This window comes from Danio rerio, chromosome 13 (genome assembly GCF_052040795.2).
Source record: "Danio rerio strain M-AB ecotype USA chromosome 13, GRCz13ab, whole genome shotgun sequence".
Classification (NCBI taxonomy): domain Eukaryota; kingdom Metazoa; phylum Chordata; class Actinopteri; order Cypriniformes; family Danionidae; genus Danio; species Danio rerio.
This window is the reverse complement of record NC_141033.1, coordinates 143,765-160,953: the sequence shown is the minus strand read 5'-3', so window position 1 is coordinate 160,953 and position 17,189 is coordinate 143,765. Positions and strand designations below refer to the sequence as shown.

The 17,189-nt window shown below is 42.6% G+C and overlaps 4 protein-coding genes across 20 annotated transcripts in view; 1 reads left to right on the top strand and 3 right to left on the bottom strand.

Annotated features, from left to right (window-relative positions):
• The window catches only part of nrxn1b (neurexin 1b), a gene marked incomplete at its 5' end in the record, with an annotated part of 604,334 nt that overhangs the window by 562,987 nt on the left and 24,158 nt on the right, over window positions 1-17,189 (bottom strand).
• Window positions 1-17,189, top strand: part of LOC108192002 (inactive phospholipase D5) — a 32,085-nt gene that overhangs the window by 10,904 nt on the left and 3,992 nt on the right. For 3 of the 17 annotated variants that reach the window (XM_087278668.1, XM_087278666.1, XM_087278667.1), the window contains exons 3-8: window positions 8,868-9,010; window positions 12,215-12,351; window positions 15,819-15,993; window positions 16,141-16,249; window positions 16,340-16,467; window positions 16,938-17,135. In XM_087278668.1, coding sequence (XP_087134794.1) covers window positions 8,885-9,010; window positions 12,215-12,351; window positions 15,819-15,993; window positions 16,141-16,249; window positions 16,340-16,467; window positions 16,938-17,135 — 873 coding nt within the window. In that variant the 5' untranslated portion in view covers window positions 8,868-8,884. Of the gene's footprint in view, window positions 1-8,867; window positions 9,011-9,787; window positions 11,394-12,214; window positions 12,352-14,802; window positions 15,037-15,818; window positions 15,994-16,140; window positions 16,250-16,339; window positions 16,468-16,937; window positions 17,136-17,189 lie in introns of those variants that run through there. The other 14 variants (XM_087278676.1, XM_087278675.1, XM_087278673.1 and 11 more) reach the window with 12 other exon arrangements.
• foxg1d (forkhead box G1d) lies at window positions 1,466-4,261 on the bottom strand. The gene is given in 2 exon segments (NM_001122624.1): window positions 1,466-2,813; window positions 2,847-4,261. A coding segment is annotated over 1 exon segment (954 nt). The 5' UTR covers window positions 4,182-4,261; the 3' UTR covers window positions 1,466-2,813; window positions 2,847-3,227.
• prorsd1 (prolyl-tRNA synthetase domain containing 1) overlaps window positions 12,098-17,189 on the bottom strand; it is a gene marked incomplete at its 3' end in the record, with an annotated part of 78,620 nt that continues 73,528 nt past the window's right edge. Inside the window, 1 exon segment of the mRNA NM_200642.2 lies at window positions 12,098-12,115.

The following is a 17,189-nucleotide window of genomic DNA, read 5'->3' as shown; positions in this document are numbered from 1 at the left end:
CACTGCGGTAAAATAATGTTTATTTCAGGCTGATCGTCTGATTATTCGATGTGCGCTTGCAGTGTAAATGATTACGGTGGTTACTATATGGCCTAACTTTATCCTACTGCTGTTGTAATCAATACTAATAATTATTACTTTATTAAATTGGACGTCATATCTGCTGTAGATGTAAACGCGGCCTGAGCGGCGCACACGGAAATGCTGGGTTATTTAACCCCACACTGAGTAAAATATGGACTAACCCAAACATCAGGTTAAATTTGGTCCTATTTGTTTAATTTTTAAAAATAACCCAGCAGTTGGGTTAGTCCCTATTACACCCAGAAATAAGCCAACATTATTTAGAGCGCATATGATGAGATATGCATGATTTCAGCTTTTACTTTTGATAAAGGTGTTTTTAATAGTTTCTGGCGTGTTTGTGGAGTCCTGGTGAATACGGGATTATTGGTTTAACAGCAGAATTTCAGTTGTTATGTCCTTTATGCGAGGCCTGACTTTATCCGACTTTAAATAAACCTTAAACAATGCCATTTAACTGATCAAACAGCACTGTGTTTAATAAACCTCTATAAAATAATAACTGTCTTTTCCCCATTGACTTATTTAGGAAACCTTCCCATTTAATTTGTATTTGTGTATTTAGCGACACAGAAAAACAAATTGTCACAAACAATTTATATGTCGAATTTGAACAAATAAATTACATTGAGTAATGTTTAACTTAATTTGTTTGTTTAAATTCAGCCCAAATAAATTGTTTCCAAAAACTCAACTTAAAATGATTTACTAAATCCAAGGAATCATCTTTGAATATCTGTTTTCAGTGTATTAGCTACGAATAATGCTTTTTTTATTTATTTGTTTGTTTCTCCTTATCTTAGTATCTATATTTCTCATGTGTAGCTTTCCACATTTTTGTTTTCAAAGTTAACACCCTAAACAAATAAAATAAAACTCAAATAATCTAAACCCGTGTGATTTTGTTTTTTTCTCGTTTCGCCTGTGCGCAGATAATCTGTGCTTCACAGACTCGGAGGCCTTATAAACACACAACACTATAAAACTGCATTAATGATAGTTATAATAATTCTGTGCTGCATGTTAAAAATGCATTTTCGGCATTATAAATCGAGTCTTCTTCGAGACGTTTTCTCCTTCAGCTCTTTTAAAGACACGGCAGCTCGGCATCACTGTGGCTTTAATTAATTTCAAAATAGACAAATGAAACTAGCATTTACCAGCAGATTAATACTGATCTGTGAAGAAAACGGGTCTTTATACCCATCAAATCAAGGGTTTATGTAGTTATTAATTCAGTAAATAAAACAGACTGAATAAATGAGTCATTTGAATGTTTCTGTGATGTGAGATTACTAACTGCGTCTTGCCTGTCTTTAAAGGATTTTTACAATTAACAAATCTGCTTTTAATGTATTTATTTATTCAGCAGTAAACCATGTTTGTAAACCAAGATTAATTTATTGTTGAACCAGCACACACACAACCCAAATGCACAACATAAAGAAAACACTGGAATGATCCTGTGCTGCAGCTACTTTTCTCCACTTTAATTAAATATGCTCCTAACACACATCTCAGCTTCACACTGACCGAACAAAGATCCTTTATAAAGTGTTTAATGTTGTAAATATAAAGGTTTTTCCCTCAGTGAAGCATGCAGCTTCTCCTCCTGTTAAAAGTGCAGAACTTTACTACAACAACAACAGCTGAATGTGGCATAGTGATGTGCGGATCTGCAGTTGTTTAGCGGCCTCAGAGCAGCCTGAGATGCTGAACCGAGCAGCACAAGAGCTTCAGTCTGCCCAGTCCTTCCCTGCTTTATTACTCCTTCATAAGAGTGTTATTACACGCCACCCCGAATGATTGACTTTATGCTAATCCGTTTGTTTTGTGGGCTGTTCTTGGCACCGAATGTTTCGTAAATTGTGTGTAAATGTGGGCCTGCATGAGTGAACTGCTGCGAGTCTCTCAATAATCCGGCGTTCCCTCATTTAATGAAAAGACAAAAATAAAACATCAGAGCCGCCATGATGTTTCTGTGCATGATAGCATCACCAATGACCTGCTGAACACATCATACACACACACACACACACACACACACACACACACACACACACACACACCATAATCTTCCCATAATGCAGCATCTGTAAGGGTCTGCACACTCTTTATGAAACCTGAGAAAATCAAATAAACCAATAAAGATTAATAAACATTCTCTCTCTCTTATATTTATAGTGGAGTTCACCACATAACACTCTGGAGCAATTTATAGTAAATGGTTTATTGTTTTTGAACCAAAATTGGTAAAATAATACATCAATAATATAAACAAATAATACTATGATAAACTATAGGGCATATTACCACATACACACTGTAATGAAGTGTGTGTACAATATTCACATCAGCTACTGCTTAGTTTGGACATATGTAATATAAACAGTGCTGCTATATACAGTTTACTCTCTACATGGTTCAAAAACACCATTATTTACTATAAATGACTGTTTTCCATGCGGTTACCGCAATATTTCCAGCCAGACTGCTGCTGATCATGGATAATAACAGACACAGATAAAGCATAAATTAATTCCTCCTCATACAGAAACATATATCTACATAAATAATGTGTGCTCCTGGGTTGTCCTAATAACCGAATGTTGGGTCAAATTCGGAAAACCCGGGTTTTGGGTTAGTAATTTAACATTTAATGGAAACCAAAAAACACCCAACTTTGTGTTAAAACATTCTGTGATGCCGTTAAATGTGTAGTGTGTGTGTGTGTGTGTGTGTGTGTGTGTGTGTGTGTGTGTGTGTGTGTGTCCTGTACACTGTGTTGAGTTTTGATCATGTATTCCGCCTCTGCGCGCTTCAGACCTGGATCAGATCTTCTTCTGTTGGACACTGGATGAGAAGCTGAAAGCTGTAATGAGCTCTAGAGTATTCCTGCAGGGTGTTTATGGAAGTCAGTGATGGGTTTCAAATTTAAAAATCTCTTATTTAGTGTTCAACAGAAGAATAAACCAACACAATCTTTGACCGCGCTGAGGGAGGGTAAATAGTGAGTATATTCTCATTTTTGAGTGAACAACCCCTGTACTGGACACACTCCACCGGCCGCTGCGCGCAGAGCTGTAGGAGCTGCTCATCAGCTGAGCTCTGGGCTCTCCTCATCACCAACTTCCGCCACGAGTTTACAATGAATCTGGCGAGAGTCTGTCGTGGTGGGCCAGAGCTGGTAAAGCGGCGGCCCCGGTGGGTGTGAAGGGCCCGAGCGCTGTCCGGAGGCTCTGCGGGGCCCCGAGCGCGCTCTGCAGCCCCGGCGCGGGTAAGAGTCCCGACGGCACTGATAACAAACCAACGGGAGACGAACTCATCCCGTAACCGTTCGACAGACCGAGAGCACCGCTGGATCCCCCGAGAACGGCCCGCGGGGCTTCCCGGCTGCCCAGGTGCTCGACTCCGTGGACGAAAGAACCGTAACCGTGAGCCTGATTTAGAAATCCGTGCGACGTCCCGTTATAATGCGGATGATGATGATGATGATGGTGTAAAGATAATAAAGGAGATAACTGCCAGTATAGAGGATTGTTCGCCGTTTCCGTTATTCCATGCAACCCCAGAGGAGAAAACCGGAGTCCGCGTTTGATCGCCAGTTTCCCGCGGGATGTCGCCGAGCGTCGGCGGAGTTTCCCGGTGGTTCCTCCGATAAAGACATCGTCGCTCGACGGGTCCAGCATCCAGTAGTTCCCTTTCCCGGGGTCGTCGTAATGCCGTGGCACTTTAACGAAACATTTATTTAGACTCAAATTGTGCCGAATGGAGTTCTGCCAGCCCTGCTTGTGCTCCCGGTAAAACGGAAAGTTCTTCATGATGAACTCGTAGATCCCGTTAAGCGTCAGCCTCTTCTCCGGGCTCTGTCGGATCGCCATCATGATCAGCGCGTTGTAGCTGAACGGAGGTTTGTCGAGTTTGACGGGTTTCCCGGCGTCTTCTGCGTCTTTGGCTTTCTCTGAGCTGCGCTCTTCAGACGGCGGGTCGGTCACCGGGCTGCTGTCCGCCGGTGTGCCGCTTTTACCGGGCAGCAGGAGACTCGTGATGCTGAAGGAGCTCAGCTTCTGCAGCGCCGGAGACTCTTTCTGCTCCATGGCGCTTCGGCGACTCTTTTGTGGAGTTGGTTTGGAGATAAAGGTCAGGACATCATCTGAGGGACGCGCTCGGGGACGGAGAGCCGGAACTGGACTGATCAATCCGGTAATTAAGGAGGATCCGCGGCCCGTTTGATCACCGGGAGGAGGAGGAGCCTTTGAGGAGCATGATCTTCAGCCCGAGCATCAAAACACGGACGCAGATGACTGAAGAACACTGTTTTGTTAAACACACACACACACACACACACACACACACACACACACACACACACTCTCTCTCTCTCTCTTCATCCTGGGCCAACAGATCCAGAAAGGTCACGGATCCTCAAACAGTGTTCTGAAACTTTAACACATTTGGGATTTGGGATATTGTGTTTGGGATATTGTGTTTGGGATATTGTGTTTGGTTTATTGTGTTTGAATTATCTAGTTAATATTTACAGTCTGTTTTGTGTCTAGTGCAGATTGATCTTAATTTGTGACTTTTGTGAGTTTAGGTTATCTTTAATTAGTGATTAATATCATGTTTTGGTGCTGTTTTACTCTGAGTTTCTTGTGTGGAAATGGGTTTAGTTGTTCTGGCAGACTCACTCTATCTGCAGATGTCTCTGCGCTACAGGGAGATTCACCCAAACTGAACACCCTGTCATCATTTACTCATCATTTACTCATCATTTACTGGTTTCAAACTTTTCTGAGTTTCTTTCTTTGAACACTAAAGGAGATATTTTGAAGAATGCTGTAAACCTGTAACCAGTCTCTGGTATTTGTTTTTCCTGTGGAAGTAAGGGTCTTCAGCATTCCTTAAATTATCTTCTTTCGTATGAAGGTTAAAAACTACTCGAGGGAGAGTAAAGAGTGAATGTTTTAGGTGAACTATTAACTCAAATGAGATGATTATGATGGTGAAAATGAGATAAGAGGATTAATTACAGACAAACCACTAATGCACATTCACATTAATTATTCTGATAACTTCCTGTAATGCAATGCTAATATATGCCTGCTATTCTGACAATGACGTCACATTTTGTAGGAAAGTAAATCATTAAAATGTATTGAAATATTTAATAATGCAAATGAGGCACTAAAACAGCGCTGTTCACACACACGCACACACACACACACTGCAGCGGGTTTGATTTGTGTTGTGGTTTGAGACACTTGATCGATACACACTTCAGGTTTACACACCATTTTAATTTACAGTGTAAAATGCAGGGATCCACACAACTCGGTCATATTGTATCAACACTAATAGATTAACTTAACAGATGTATGTGCATTAAACATAAAATATTAAGTTGTCCTTAATGAAATCTCAAGAATTGTGTTGCTTCAGCTCATTTTAAATAAATAGTTTGAACGAGCAGAAATAAATATATATATTGAGTGCATCTAGTCTTTAATAATTGATTTCTGCTTATTAATTGTATGTAAAAAAAAACATCCCATAATTTAAACAAGTTGTTATTTAATTAGAATACTTCAATAACTCAATTTTGACAAAAATGTCAGACAGAACTTTATATTTCTAAGGTGACGCATTATTCCAGCTGTAAAGCCATGCAGATATCATTTAAAGCGTGAATTAAGTTGTTTACATTTTAAGACTTTTTATTTAAAAAAAAAAAAAAAAAAAACTTGTTACACGCATATACTGTTTGCTATGGAATGTAAAAACATTGCAGCTCAACATCTTAAGATCATTCAGAACACAGAGAGAACCGTATAATTCCCTAGCCTGATCTCACGAGAAAACGTAAGTATTTTACATTTTGCCAGGCTAATTCGTACGAATTCGTACGAGTTCAGTCGTACGAAATGGTACGATTTTAAAAAGGAGGCGTGGCACCTGACCCAACCCCTAACCCCAACCGTCATTGGGGGATAAGCAAATCGTACTAAGTTGTACGAATTAGATCGTACGAATTCATACGAATTAGCCACTAAATGAAAAAGTTACGAATTGCCGTGAGATTGTGTTGAATTCCAGCTGACGCGCTGTATATCTGAAACAGGAGTGCTGATGTTGAATGTCGGTTGTGTTGGTCTGCTCGGCTGTCCTCATGTTCGTATATGTGCTGTTGTTTTCTCTCGTGTTTGAGAGGATATAAATCATTAATTTAGTCTCCTGCATATTGTCTATTCGATCTTTTGTTCAATGCAGAATCTTGTTTATCATTTTAATGTAATTCAGTATTTTCTCGCGTGCACTGTGTGTATTTAACCGAGTGTCATTTCCTAAAGTATATGTGCATTATTAACATCTTAAAGATGAGTTAAAAATCTAATCAGACTGAATATTCATTCAAAATTAAAAACTGAAAATGAGCAGTAAGCGCATATATTTGCCGTACAGGGGTTAAACATGATGGCAGTATTGTTGTTTTTTCGTTCAGAAGTTTCTCCGATTTGTCTTTGAATTGCAATTAAACATTTCCCCATCTGCATTAGACAAATGTCATTAATATTAACGTTAATTGTAATGTTAAACATGTCATTATTAGATCATAATTGTGGCACAAATATTAGACCAAATAATCTGATAAATAAATACTGAACTCTGCTACTGAAGTAAACATGCGATGATGATCAATGAGTTGTGCAGTGAAGCTGTTGTCTGATTGGACATCCGTGAACCACGTGACGCGGGAGATCAAAGCCGCACGCAACTGTTTCTCATTGGCTCATTTGACAGTATTAATGACTGATATCCGCCGTGTGTGTGGAGGAGCACAGAGCATCACTAATACTGCATCTGTCGAGTCTTCACAGCAGAAAATCAGTGTTCATCACAGATGCTGAGATGATATCGGAATTCTTCTGTAAATCTAAATCAATAAATCCTATAAAGGCACATAACTCAATCAAATATTACTGCAGCTGTTCTGATCTGATATCTGATGTAATCAGACAACTCCGCAAAGGGCTTATACAGCAGCTCAGATTGATTAATATTAAATAGCTAATGTCTTAACAAGGCTGGATTCATTTGATGAAAGCAGGGTGAGGAGGAGCAGATCAACTGGGTTTTGCTGAGTGATCATGATAATTATGACATTATACTCATCATTAATTACAGAATCAACACTATTATGTTGACTTTTCGTGTGAAACGTGTTTAAACAGCAGAATAATCTAATGTGTGAGCTGTACAGGGCTCTGCTGCTGACACATGTGCTGCATTATCTTCACTGGATCGCTGAGTTTAATGGTGAAAGAGTGAATCTGGCGAGCAGTTTTATTTCCCAGCAGTTCTCAGTGTTTGCCAGAACATTATTTACGTAAAGAAAACGCATCTAAAACTAAATTCAGCTAATAAAATGACAGATACAGCTGATATGGCAGGAGAAGAGCTCCACAAGCAGCTCTATTAGTGTAAAGCCAGAGCTTCTGCAGGTTTCATCAAGTCAAGTTTAACACTTTTAACACCCTTTTAAGACCAGAATGACACATTAGACTCATACAGGAGTAAACACTGACGGGTTTAAATCAGTTTTTCAGATAATTGTCTGCAGTTTTAGGGAATTTAGTGGGGGATTTGCTGTAAAATGTCCAACTGCTGTTGGTAATTATATCTGTTTACAATAGAAACTAAAATGTAAAGAAGATCAGGTTGTATTGAGATGTATTGCTGACGATTGGATGTTGCTCCGACTGAGGATCTTTAACTTGGACAGCAGAATTAAGAGCTGTTTAATATGATTTCAGGCCTACACACAGTAAACATGTTTTCATTACTGAATAAATAGAATCATAATTATATCAACATTTAAAAACATTAAAAAGCAATCAGCTAGAGACACATTACTGCAGTTTACCCTAGTAAACCGAGTGAACAGTGGGCTTTATTCTTATAGCTGCTTATACCTTACAGCTGTTATAAATGGGGTTTTGAGAAAAGATTGGGAAAATAATCCTCTTATTATGTTTAAAAATGTAAAGTCTTGAGTGTGCTTATTTTGCTTACTGATATAATAATGTAATTTGATTTGTTCTTCCGTGCTTTAGAATAGGCTAACTTATATCCCATATCCCAGAGCAGTCGTCATCTGAAACACAGCGCAGCGCGGCGCGGCGCTCCCTCTAGTGGAGCAGTGGAGCTACTGCACATCAACACAGCAGCAGTCCGGCACTCGCAGCTGTTGAATACACACCTGCTCGCATAGGCTGCACTCTAGTAGGCGTGAAAGGGCGGAGTTAAAGATTATAGAATATAGAATGTGTAGTTTGTTTGTTTGTTTGTTAGTTTGTTTAATTGCTCATTTATTTATTTATTAGCCTACTTATTTTGTATGTTTGTTTATTTTCTGAGGGATTTTATTTTCTGTTTTTGAGATGATTTCCACAAGACAGACAATAACATGTATAATCACATTACAATTTAACATTTCAGAATTAAAACTGTAAAAAAATAAAGATAAAACCTTCTGCATTATCACAAAAATAAACGTGAAGTAATTTAAAGCAAAGCTCATTATTGTACACCATAATAATCCCTCCACAGCTCAACAAATAAAGAGACAGGCATCTGAGGAGCTAAATTAATATTATTACTTTAACCAGTCTCTAAAATAAATAAATAAATAAATAAATAGATAATAATAATAATAATAATAAAATTGTTTCTGAAAAGAGCTTTAACTGTAAATGACTGTACTTCATCATCATCATCATCAGTTCAGGAATAAAGGATTATGAACGGCTGTTGCTTTCCGACACACAACAAGCACAAACAGCGCCCTCTGCTGGAGGAGTCAACCAATCACCACAGCTGGAGGAGTCAGCCAATCACCACAGCTGGAGGGAAGCAGCCAATCGCAGTATGTGAATGTGTCATGAAGTACTGATCTCTGATCAGCTGACGGACTGTTTGTGGGGGTGACGCAGTGGCGCAGTGGGTTCCACAATCGCCTCACAGCAAGAAGGTCTCTGGTTTGAGTCTCGGCTGGGTCAGTTGGTGTTTCTGTGTGGAGTTTGCATGTTCTCCCCGTGTTGGCGTGGATTTTCTCCGGGTGCTCTGGTTTCCCCCACAGTCCAAACACATGCATATGAGAGTAACAAAGTGTGTATGGGTGTTTCCCAGTACTGGGTTGCAGCTGGAAGGGCATCTGCTGTGTAAAACATGTGCTGGAATAGTTGGCTGTTGGTGTGTGTGTGTGTGTGTGTGTGTGTGTGTGTGTGTGAGAGACATTTGTGTGTATGTTTGTAATTTGTGTGTTATTGGGTGTTTGTGTTGTGTGTGTGTGTGTGTGAGAGACATTTGTGTGTATGTTTGTAATTTGTGCGTTATTGGGTGTTTGTGTTGTGTTTGTGTGTGTGTGTGTGTGTGTGTGTGATTTGTGTGCACATTTTGTGTGTGTGAAATAGATGTGTGCATGTCTGTGTGATTAACTTGTGTCTAAACTGTGTGTGTGTATGAGTGTGTCTGTCTGATGTGTTTGTGATGTGTCTGTGTATGATTGTGTGTGTGTGTGTGTGTGTGTGTGTGGTATTCTTCTGAATGAGTGTCATGTTGTGTCTGTGGGTGGAGTCTTAGACCTGCTGGTGTCTGATTGGCTGATGTGTGTAGAGCTTCTGGAGGGAAGAGATGCGGGCTCAGTGTGTGTGTGTGTGTCTGAAGTGAGGAGCATCAGGACGGCTGAGCATCATGAAGGTGAGTGTGTGTGTGTGTGTGTGTGTGTGTGTCAATGTACAGATCAGTAGTGTAGGGTGAGCTGCTCAGACTCTATCACTACAATAACTCAGTGTGTGATCAGACTCAGAGGTGTGGTGTGTGTGGTGTGTGTGGTGTGTGTGATCTCCCTCTTCAGTCGCAGCATCACTGGGCTTCTGTTCTAGTCACGCTGTCTGTTTCAGCAGATCAGCAGTGTGTATTACTGTCAGCGGTCAGCGCAGGCACTGCTCAGTGTGTGATGCTGTCAGTGTGTGTGTGAGCTTTACAGCACGTGTGTGTGTGTGTGTGTGTGTGTGTGTGACTCTCCTGAAAGCAGCAGCAGCAGCACATCGCTCAGCTCAGCTCAGATCCTAAATAAAGTCCGCAGCAGACGCTTGGAGAATGAAAGACTGAGACTACAGCAGTCTCTCAGAGTCTTCTCCTGATGTTCTAGAGTGTAACATGTCTTCATCAGATTAACCCTTGACTGAGTGCAGCGGCTGCTGTCTGCATCATCCTGTGGCGTCTCCATTGCTGTGAACAGACGAATGCTTGTCGCTGGAGTCTCGTGTTGTTCACACACTGTGTAAGTCAGATGTAACAGGAGTTGTGCAGGCCGCTCCGGTAGGAAACATCTCATCAATCTGATATCCACCGGCTGGATGTACATTATGCTGATTATTACACGCCTGCTGGACACACAACTACACTACAGACACTGAAGCCTGATCTGAGCTGTAGTGAAGCTTGCAGAAAGACCAACAGCTGGATGCAGCATACACCAACACACTCATCATCATCATCATCATCATCATCATCAGCATCATCAGCATCATCAGCAGCAGTGTTTATTGATTTATTGATTATGATCATATTTAGCCACATGATCAGCGGAGTGGCAGATGCGCATATATACAGAGGACAGTTCAGATATATAAATAATCCATCATGAAGAATCAAATCAACAGAGATGCTTACCCACACTGCTGACTACTGTACTCTGATGATCCAGCTTCACTGTCTTTCCACATCCAGGAGAGTTACAGTGTGGAGAAACCCCACAGAAGCGGCCCACCCAGACTGCTGATGCCCAGAGTCAAGCATGTGGGGTCACTGATGGTTTGGGCTCAATATCATGGCTTTCTCTAGACCCAATACTGGTGCTGGATGGGAGCTGGGTCACTGCCGAAGACTACCCAACCATTCTGGAGGAGCATGTGACCCAATGGGGTCAATCACTGTATCCTGGCGGTGTGAATCAGGATGCACCAATACACAGCACAGGCAGAGCGGTCTGATGAACATGACAGTGAAGCTGAACATCTCCCATGGCCTGCACAGTACCCAGATTAAACATTATTGAGCACTTTGGGCTGTTTTGGAGGAGTGAGTGAGGGAAGGTTTTCCTCCAGCAGCATCAGTAGTGACCTGAACACTATTCTGAAGAAGAACAGCTCACAACCCCTCTGACCACTGTGCAGGACTCCTGTCTACATCAACTGCTGAAGTCCAGGCCATGTTCCGCTCTCCATCCCCTCTCGTATGTGGTGGTAAGTGTCCTTGTTAATTAGTTTCTCTGATGGCTTATTTATGTTTGAAGTGAACTGATCCAGAGTCTGTGGCCTTCACTGAAGTTCAGCTCTCGCTCTGGGTCTCAGCTCTGCTTAATGCAGCTTTAATTGACGTATTGATCAGGAGCTTCCAGCCTACGATCAATACACAGCTCTGAGACAGACGGTCTCCTCCTGCAAAGCTGAAGAGCTGAGATCTGCTGGAGACTCCAGACTGAGGAAAACACTGATTATTCCAGTCTCTGACAGATGAGGAGGAGCAGAGAAGATGTCAGACGATATGAGAGAGCATCAGAGTCCTCATGTGTTCTGCTCAGCTCTACATGTACTCTAGAAGTGCTGGTGGTGGAGTTATTCATCTTCTGTTTGTTCTTTGTTGTCTTTGTCATCTCTATATTCTACATTTCTCTGTCTGATGTGAAGCAGTGTGGGCAGTTGGACTCGCAGGTAACTGTAGTCAATACCGGCTGCAGAACTGCTGAAGCACTGCTGTGTTTAGGTTAACACTTACACGGTCCAGTCACACAAAAACTGAACATCCTGACATCATTTACTCCCTCTACATTCGTCACAATCCTGTTAGTAAATCTTCATTTTGTGTGAACTGACCCTTAAACTCCTAAAAGCCTGCCAGGTACACCTCACTGCTGCTGTGTGTTATTCACTGTACACCTGTAGAGCTGCAGTGCACACACACACACACACACACACACACACACACACACACACACACACACACAGATGAGCAGGTGTTTGAGGGTGTTTCTGATGGTGTGTGTGTGTGTGTTCTGGTCTTGCAGTCGCAGCACAAGTGTGTGGTGGTGTTTGCGCTGGTGTGCTGCTGCGCTGTGCTGATCGCGCTCATATTCTCCGCTGTGGACGTTTGGGGAGACGAGGAGGAATCCTTCAATGAGGACCAGTGCGGACGCAGCTGCCGGTGAGAACACACACACACACACACACACACACACACACACACACACACACACAGTCTCCATTTAAACACACTCCTGCATTTTATCAGTGTAATATTCTTGTTATGGAGCGCTGCTTTGCTTGATGTGATGGTGTGTGTACTCTGCATTTCTCTGATGTTGGATTATGATGAGATGTATTTAGTTATATGTGATGTGCACTTGCTGTGTGCATTATTCATCAGTGCACTTCTGAATGTGATGTTTGGCTGTTATTAGAAATGTGCATGTTGTTCTCCTGGCGTCTGCGGTTGAGTAATGAAATGAGCAGCAGTGCTGTGTGTGCTTTAATGCTGGAGCTGTAGAGAGCGAGTCCTCCATGTGTCTGCACGGCTCACACTGATTTAAAGAGATGGAGATCACTGCCATCATCTACTCATCTGAGTTTCTTCTGCTCCTGCTGCGGAGGTCAGTGTCTGCTTAATCCAGCACTCTTCACAGTATCTTCTCTTGTGTCTAAGAAGAAAGAAACTCATCAACGTTTACAATGAGGAGATGTTCATGTTTCCTAATCAGAGTTTAACTAGGATATCGGTCCAAACGGAGGTCACAATTCACAGCATTAACAAAGCATTAACCATCACTACTAGCTTAATAAACCCTTCATTAGCTGTTTATTAGGAGTCATTAAGCTGGACGTTGCACTGAAATAAATACTATGCTAGATTTACTTGATATAGTTCAGCAGTTCTGCATCCCTCTGTCAAAGCCGTTTCCACATTAAGCTTAAAGCAGTATTAGCTAAAGGTCTGTAGTTGGTGAAGCTGAATTTATTGAGGATTCTAGCTAATGGCCAAAAGCTCAAACATGTTGGTCGGTGTAACCCAATATTTTAAGAAGTTTTTGTTTACAAATTTAAGTTATTTCTACCATTATAGTTCTGTTTAATCAATTATACAATCTAAAGCTCATTTGAATTAGAAATGTTTAATTCTTTAACTTTAAAATACTCAGTCACTCATCAGTTAACTTACAGTTGGCTATACATTATAAAGGGTGGCAGAAACAACAGATAACAGGGTTAAAGTACTTCTTTATTAGACAAATGCTTCTTAAAACATTTGTAGTTGTTCAAAAATGTACTGCTTTAATAGAATCAGTTGTTCATAAACTGTTGTTGGAGTTTTCTTAAAATTAGCATTCATAGCTGTGCTTCTCAAACATTCACCGGCCACCAAAACTGAAAAAGATAAAAGATCAGAAACATGACTGGCTGTCACGGTGGCGCAGTGGGCAGCACAATCACCTCACAGCAAGAAGGTCTCTGGTTTGAGTCTCGGCTGGGTCAGTTGGTGTTTCTGTGTGGAGTTTGCATGTTCTCCCCGTGTTGGTGTGGGTTTCCTCCGGGTGCTCTGGTTTGCCCCACAGTCCAAACACATGCGCTATAGGGGAACTGATCAACTACACTGGCCGTAGTGTACGAGTGTGTGTGTGTGTGCGTGTGTGTGTGTGCGTGTGTGTGTGTGCGTGCGTGTGTGTGTGTGCGTGTGTGTGTGTGTAAAGATAGTTCAGAGTCTGTATTGATTTGAGCTCTTCAGTGTTGGGCAGGGAGCGAGTAACGTGACTCTCAGCATATTCTCTTACACACACTCAGGATCTGTAACCGGAGAGAGGAGCCGTGATCAGATCTAGATGGTTTAGCAGGAGAGCATCAGCAGACGAGCGCTGAATGATGATGAAGATGATGATGATGATGATGGAGTAATGCACGAGCTCCACTTTACCATCACGCACACACTTCACCAGCGCAGCTCTCCACAGAACTCTATGGATGCGGTGTGCTTTGGCATGGGTCTCTGCCAGCGCTCTGCAGCGTGTTTATTCTGAGGACAGGCGTGTGACGAGTGTTCAGGGTGTTCATCGTGGACGTCCATCTGAAATTCACTCCTGTAGTTAAATTGAAAATGAATGTGAACCTCTCAGCTTCATGAGCTCTAAGGCTGCGTCTCAATCAGCTCCATATGTTGCTCATCAGACAGTAGTGTGCACTAGTGAGGGCAAGGAACCGTTTGATGGTTCATGTTTTCAGGTTCAGATCAGATGATTCAGACATGATCAATCACTGGTGTGTATCAGGAAAACATGTTGACTTCAGGAGCTCCACCTGTCCTGATGTTTGTGGATGCGGAGCGTCTGCATCTGCGGTCACACCAGCGGCACACTGAAGGCAATGCACACTTCTGTATATGAGTGTGTGTGTGTGTGTGTGTTCATTACCATTCACCACACTGCTGTCTGTCTGTGTGTGTGTGTATGTGTGTGTGTGTATTGCTGTATTTACCTCCATCAGTGTATATGAGTGTGTTGTCTACAGGCCTGAGTGTGTGTGTGTGTGTGTGTGTTGTGGAGGTGTTGTGTTTCTGCTATTGATCTGTGTATTCCGGGTCTTTGTGACCTGATTCTGTCTGTTGCAGCCAGATATGAGCTTCTCCAGCTGAATCGCTGTCAGGATGATAAATAAACACTTCTGGATGTGATTTATCAGGGGAGAGGTGTCGCAGTGACCCTTCCTAGGGCAGCACAATACAGCGTTTCAGCTTTAATATCGCAGTGTGTGAACTTACACAAGTCACATCACAACATCTGCAATGAGGAGCCGGGTTATGATTAACCAGAAACACAGTTCAGAACACGTGCACAGATTTCAGGTAAACATCTGAGCATATGAAATGATCAAATTACTACAGTTCCTACAATGAAGACTGACCTGAACATAACCTGAACATAACCTGAATATAACCTGAACATAACCTGAACATAACCTGAACATAACTTCAGCTAACATGAACATAACCCTAACATGACCAAAACATAACTGGATCCTGAACATAACTAGATCATAACCTGAATATAACCTCAACAAAACCAGAACATAAATCTTAACATAATCTGAATATAACCCAAACATATGCATAAACTGAACATGGCCAAAACATAACCTGAACATAACTTCAGCTAACCTGAACATAAACTGAACATAACTAGATCCTGATCATAACCTGAGCTAGTATACATAACCTGAACATAACTAGAACATGACCTGAACATAACTTCAGCTCACCCTATAACCACAACATAAACTCAACACAGTCAGAACATAGTCTAGAACAGAACCAGGCCTGGAGCAGTGTTGCTAAATAGGAATGATTAAGCCCACGCTGCCTTCATGGTACTTTAAACCCAGAATTGGTGCAAACTAAACTGAATGTATCTGGGTAGCCAGCCGAAACGATGAGATCGATACATGACAGAGTAAGCAAATACTATCCCACACAAGCACAACACCCCGAGCAGGAGACCGCACCAAACACCTGGCCAGTGATGTCATGCAGATCTGCATATGAGGAGCTCAGTACATCTCTTATTTAGGTGTCGTGATCAGACTGCAGCATCCTGAGCTGATGACCGCTGTGTTCTCCTGCTCTCGCAGAGTTCTGCTGCTGGAGAATATCCCTGAAGACGTCTCTCTGCCCTATGAAGACAGCGTTTCTCTGAGATCTGCTCTGGGGGATCTGCTGGACCGGGCCCGCCGCTCTGTGGAGATCGTGTCTCCGAGATGGACTCTCAATTCATCAGACCAAACACACCTTGCTCAGGCCAGACAGGTGACGAACAGATCTCTGAGCGCTTCAGTATCAACAGCAGAACATGAGTGATGAGGGAGTAACGTGAACACTGGACATCACGCTATTATGAACCAATGAGGAGTTAACTGCAGCATGTGTGTGTGTGTGTGTGTGTGTGTTGTGCAGGGTCAGCTGTTGCTCCATCAGCTCATCTCTCTGCGCTCTCGATCCGTCAGTGTGAGGGTGGTCAGTGGACTCTCAAACTCCTCCGAGCTCAACACACTCGCTAGCAGGGGTCAGTACCGGGCTTTATCCAGCAAAACACACTGAAATACTCCAGGAACGTTTGTTTAGAGTGTGTGTGTGTGTGTGTGTGTTGGTGCAGGTGCAGATGTGCATTACCTGAACATGAAGACCCTCACTAAAGGTGAGCTCAGCTCCTCCTTCTGGATAGTGGACCGTAAACACCTGTACATGGGCAGCGCCGGCATGGACTGGAGATCACTGTCCACGGTAAACAACCGCTCGACACGTGCACACACACACACACACACACACACATGAACAGTGTTTGGGTGCTGGAGTTCTGCACTAATGTGAACAGTGAGGTCTCCTGCAGTCAGTCTGAGCGCAGGGTTGGAGCAGTGTTCAGCTACGCTCTCATCTGATCATCGCTCTGTTTCCTCCGGCCGTGTGCTGCGCTGCTGTGTGATGTGATCAATTTGCCAAGTGGGAAGAAATTCTGGATTAACATCAGTATTGAACACCAGAGCTGTATAATATAACCCATCCTGATCCCTAACCCTTGATTATTCCCAGTCCAGAGTGGGTCACCAGCTGATCCCAGTGATGCAGAACACAGACCCTGACATGCACTGATAACAGATCCCTTAAACCTGACTGGCTGACTGTAATGCTGATCCAGGATCAGTTGTTCTCTGTGAGATGGAGGCGCTGTTCTTGATGGTGTGTTCTTCCTGCAGATGAAGGAGTTTGGGCTGGTGCTGCTGGACTGCAGCTGTCTGGTGGCGGATCTGCACCGGGTTTTCAGCCTCTACTGGCAGCTGCAGTATAAGGAGTTTGTGCCGTCGCTGTGGTCCAAGAAGCTGAGCGCTCTGACCAGCCGGGACCAGAACCTCCGTCTGCAGCTGGACGACACCGAAGCGCAGGTCTACATCTCCGTGAGTCCCCGTCTGACAGCACACACTCTTCTCATTGGTGGAGAGAGATCACAT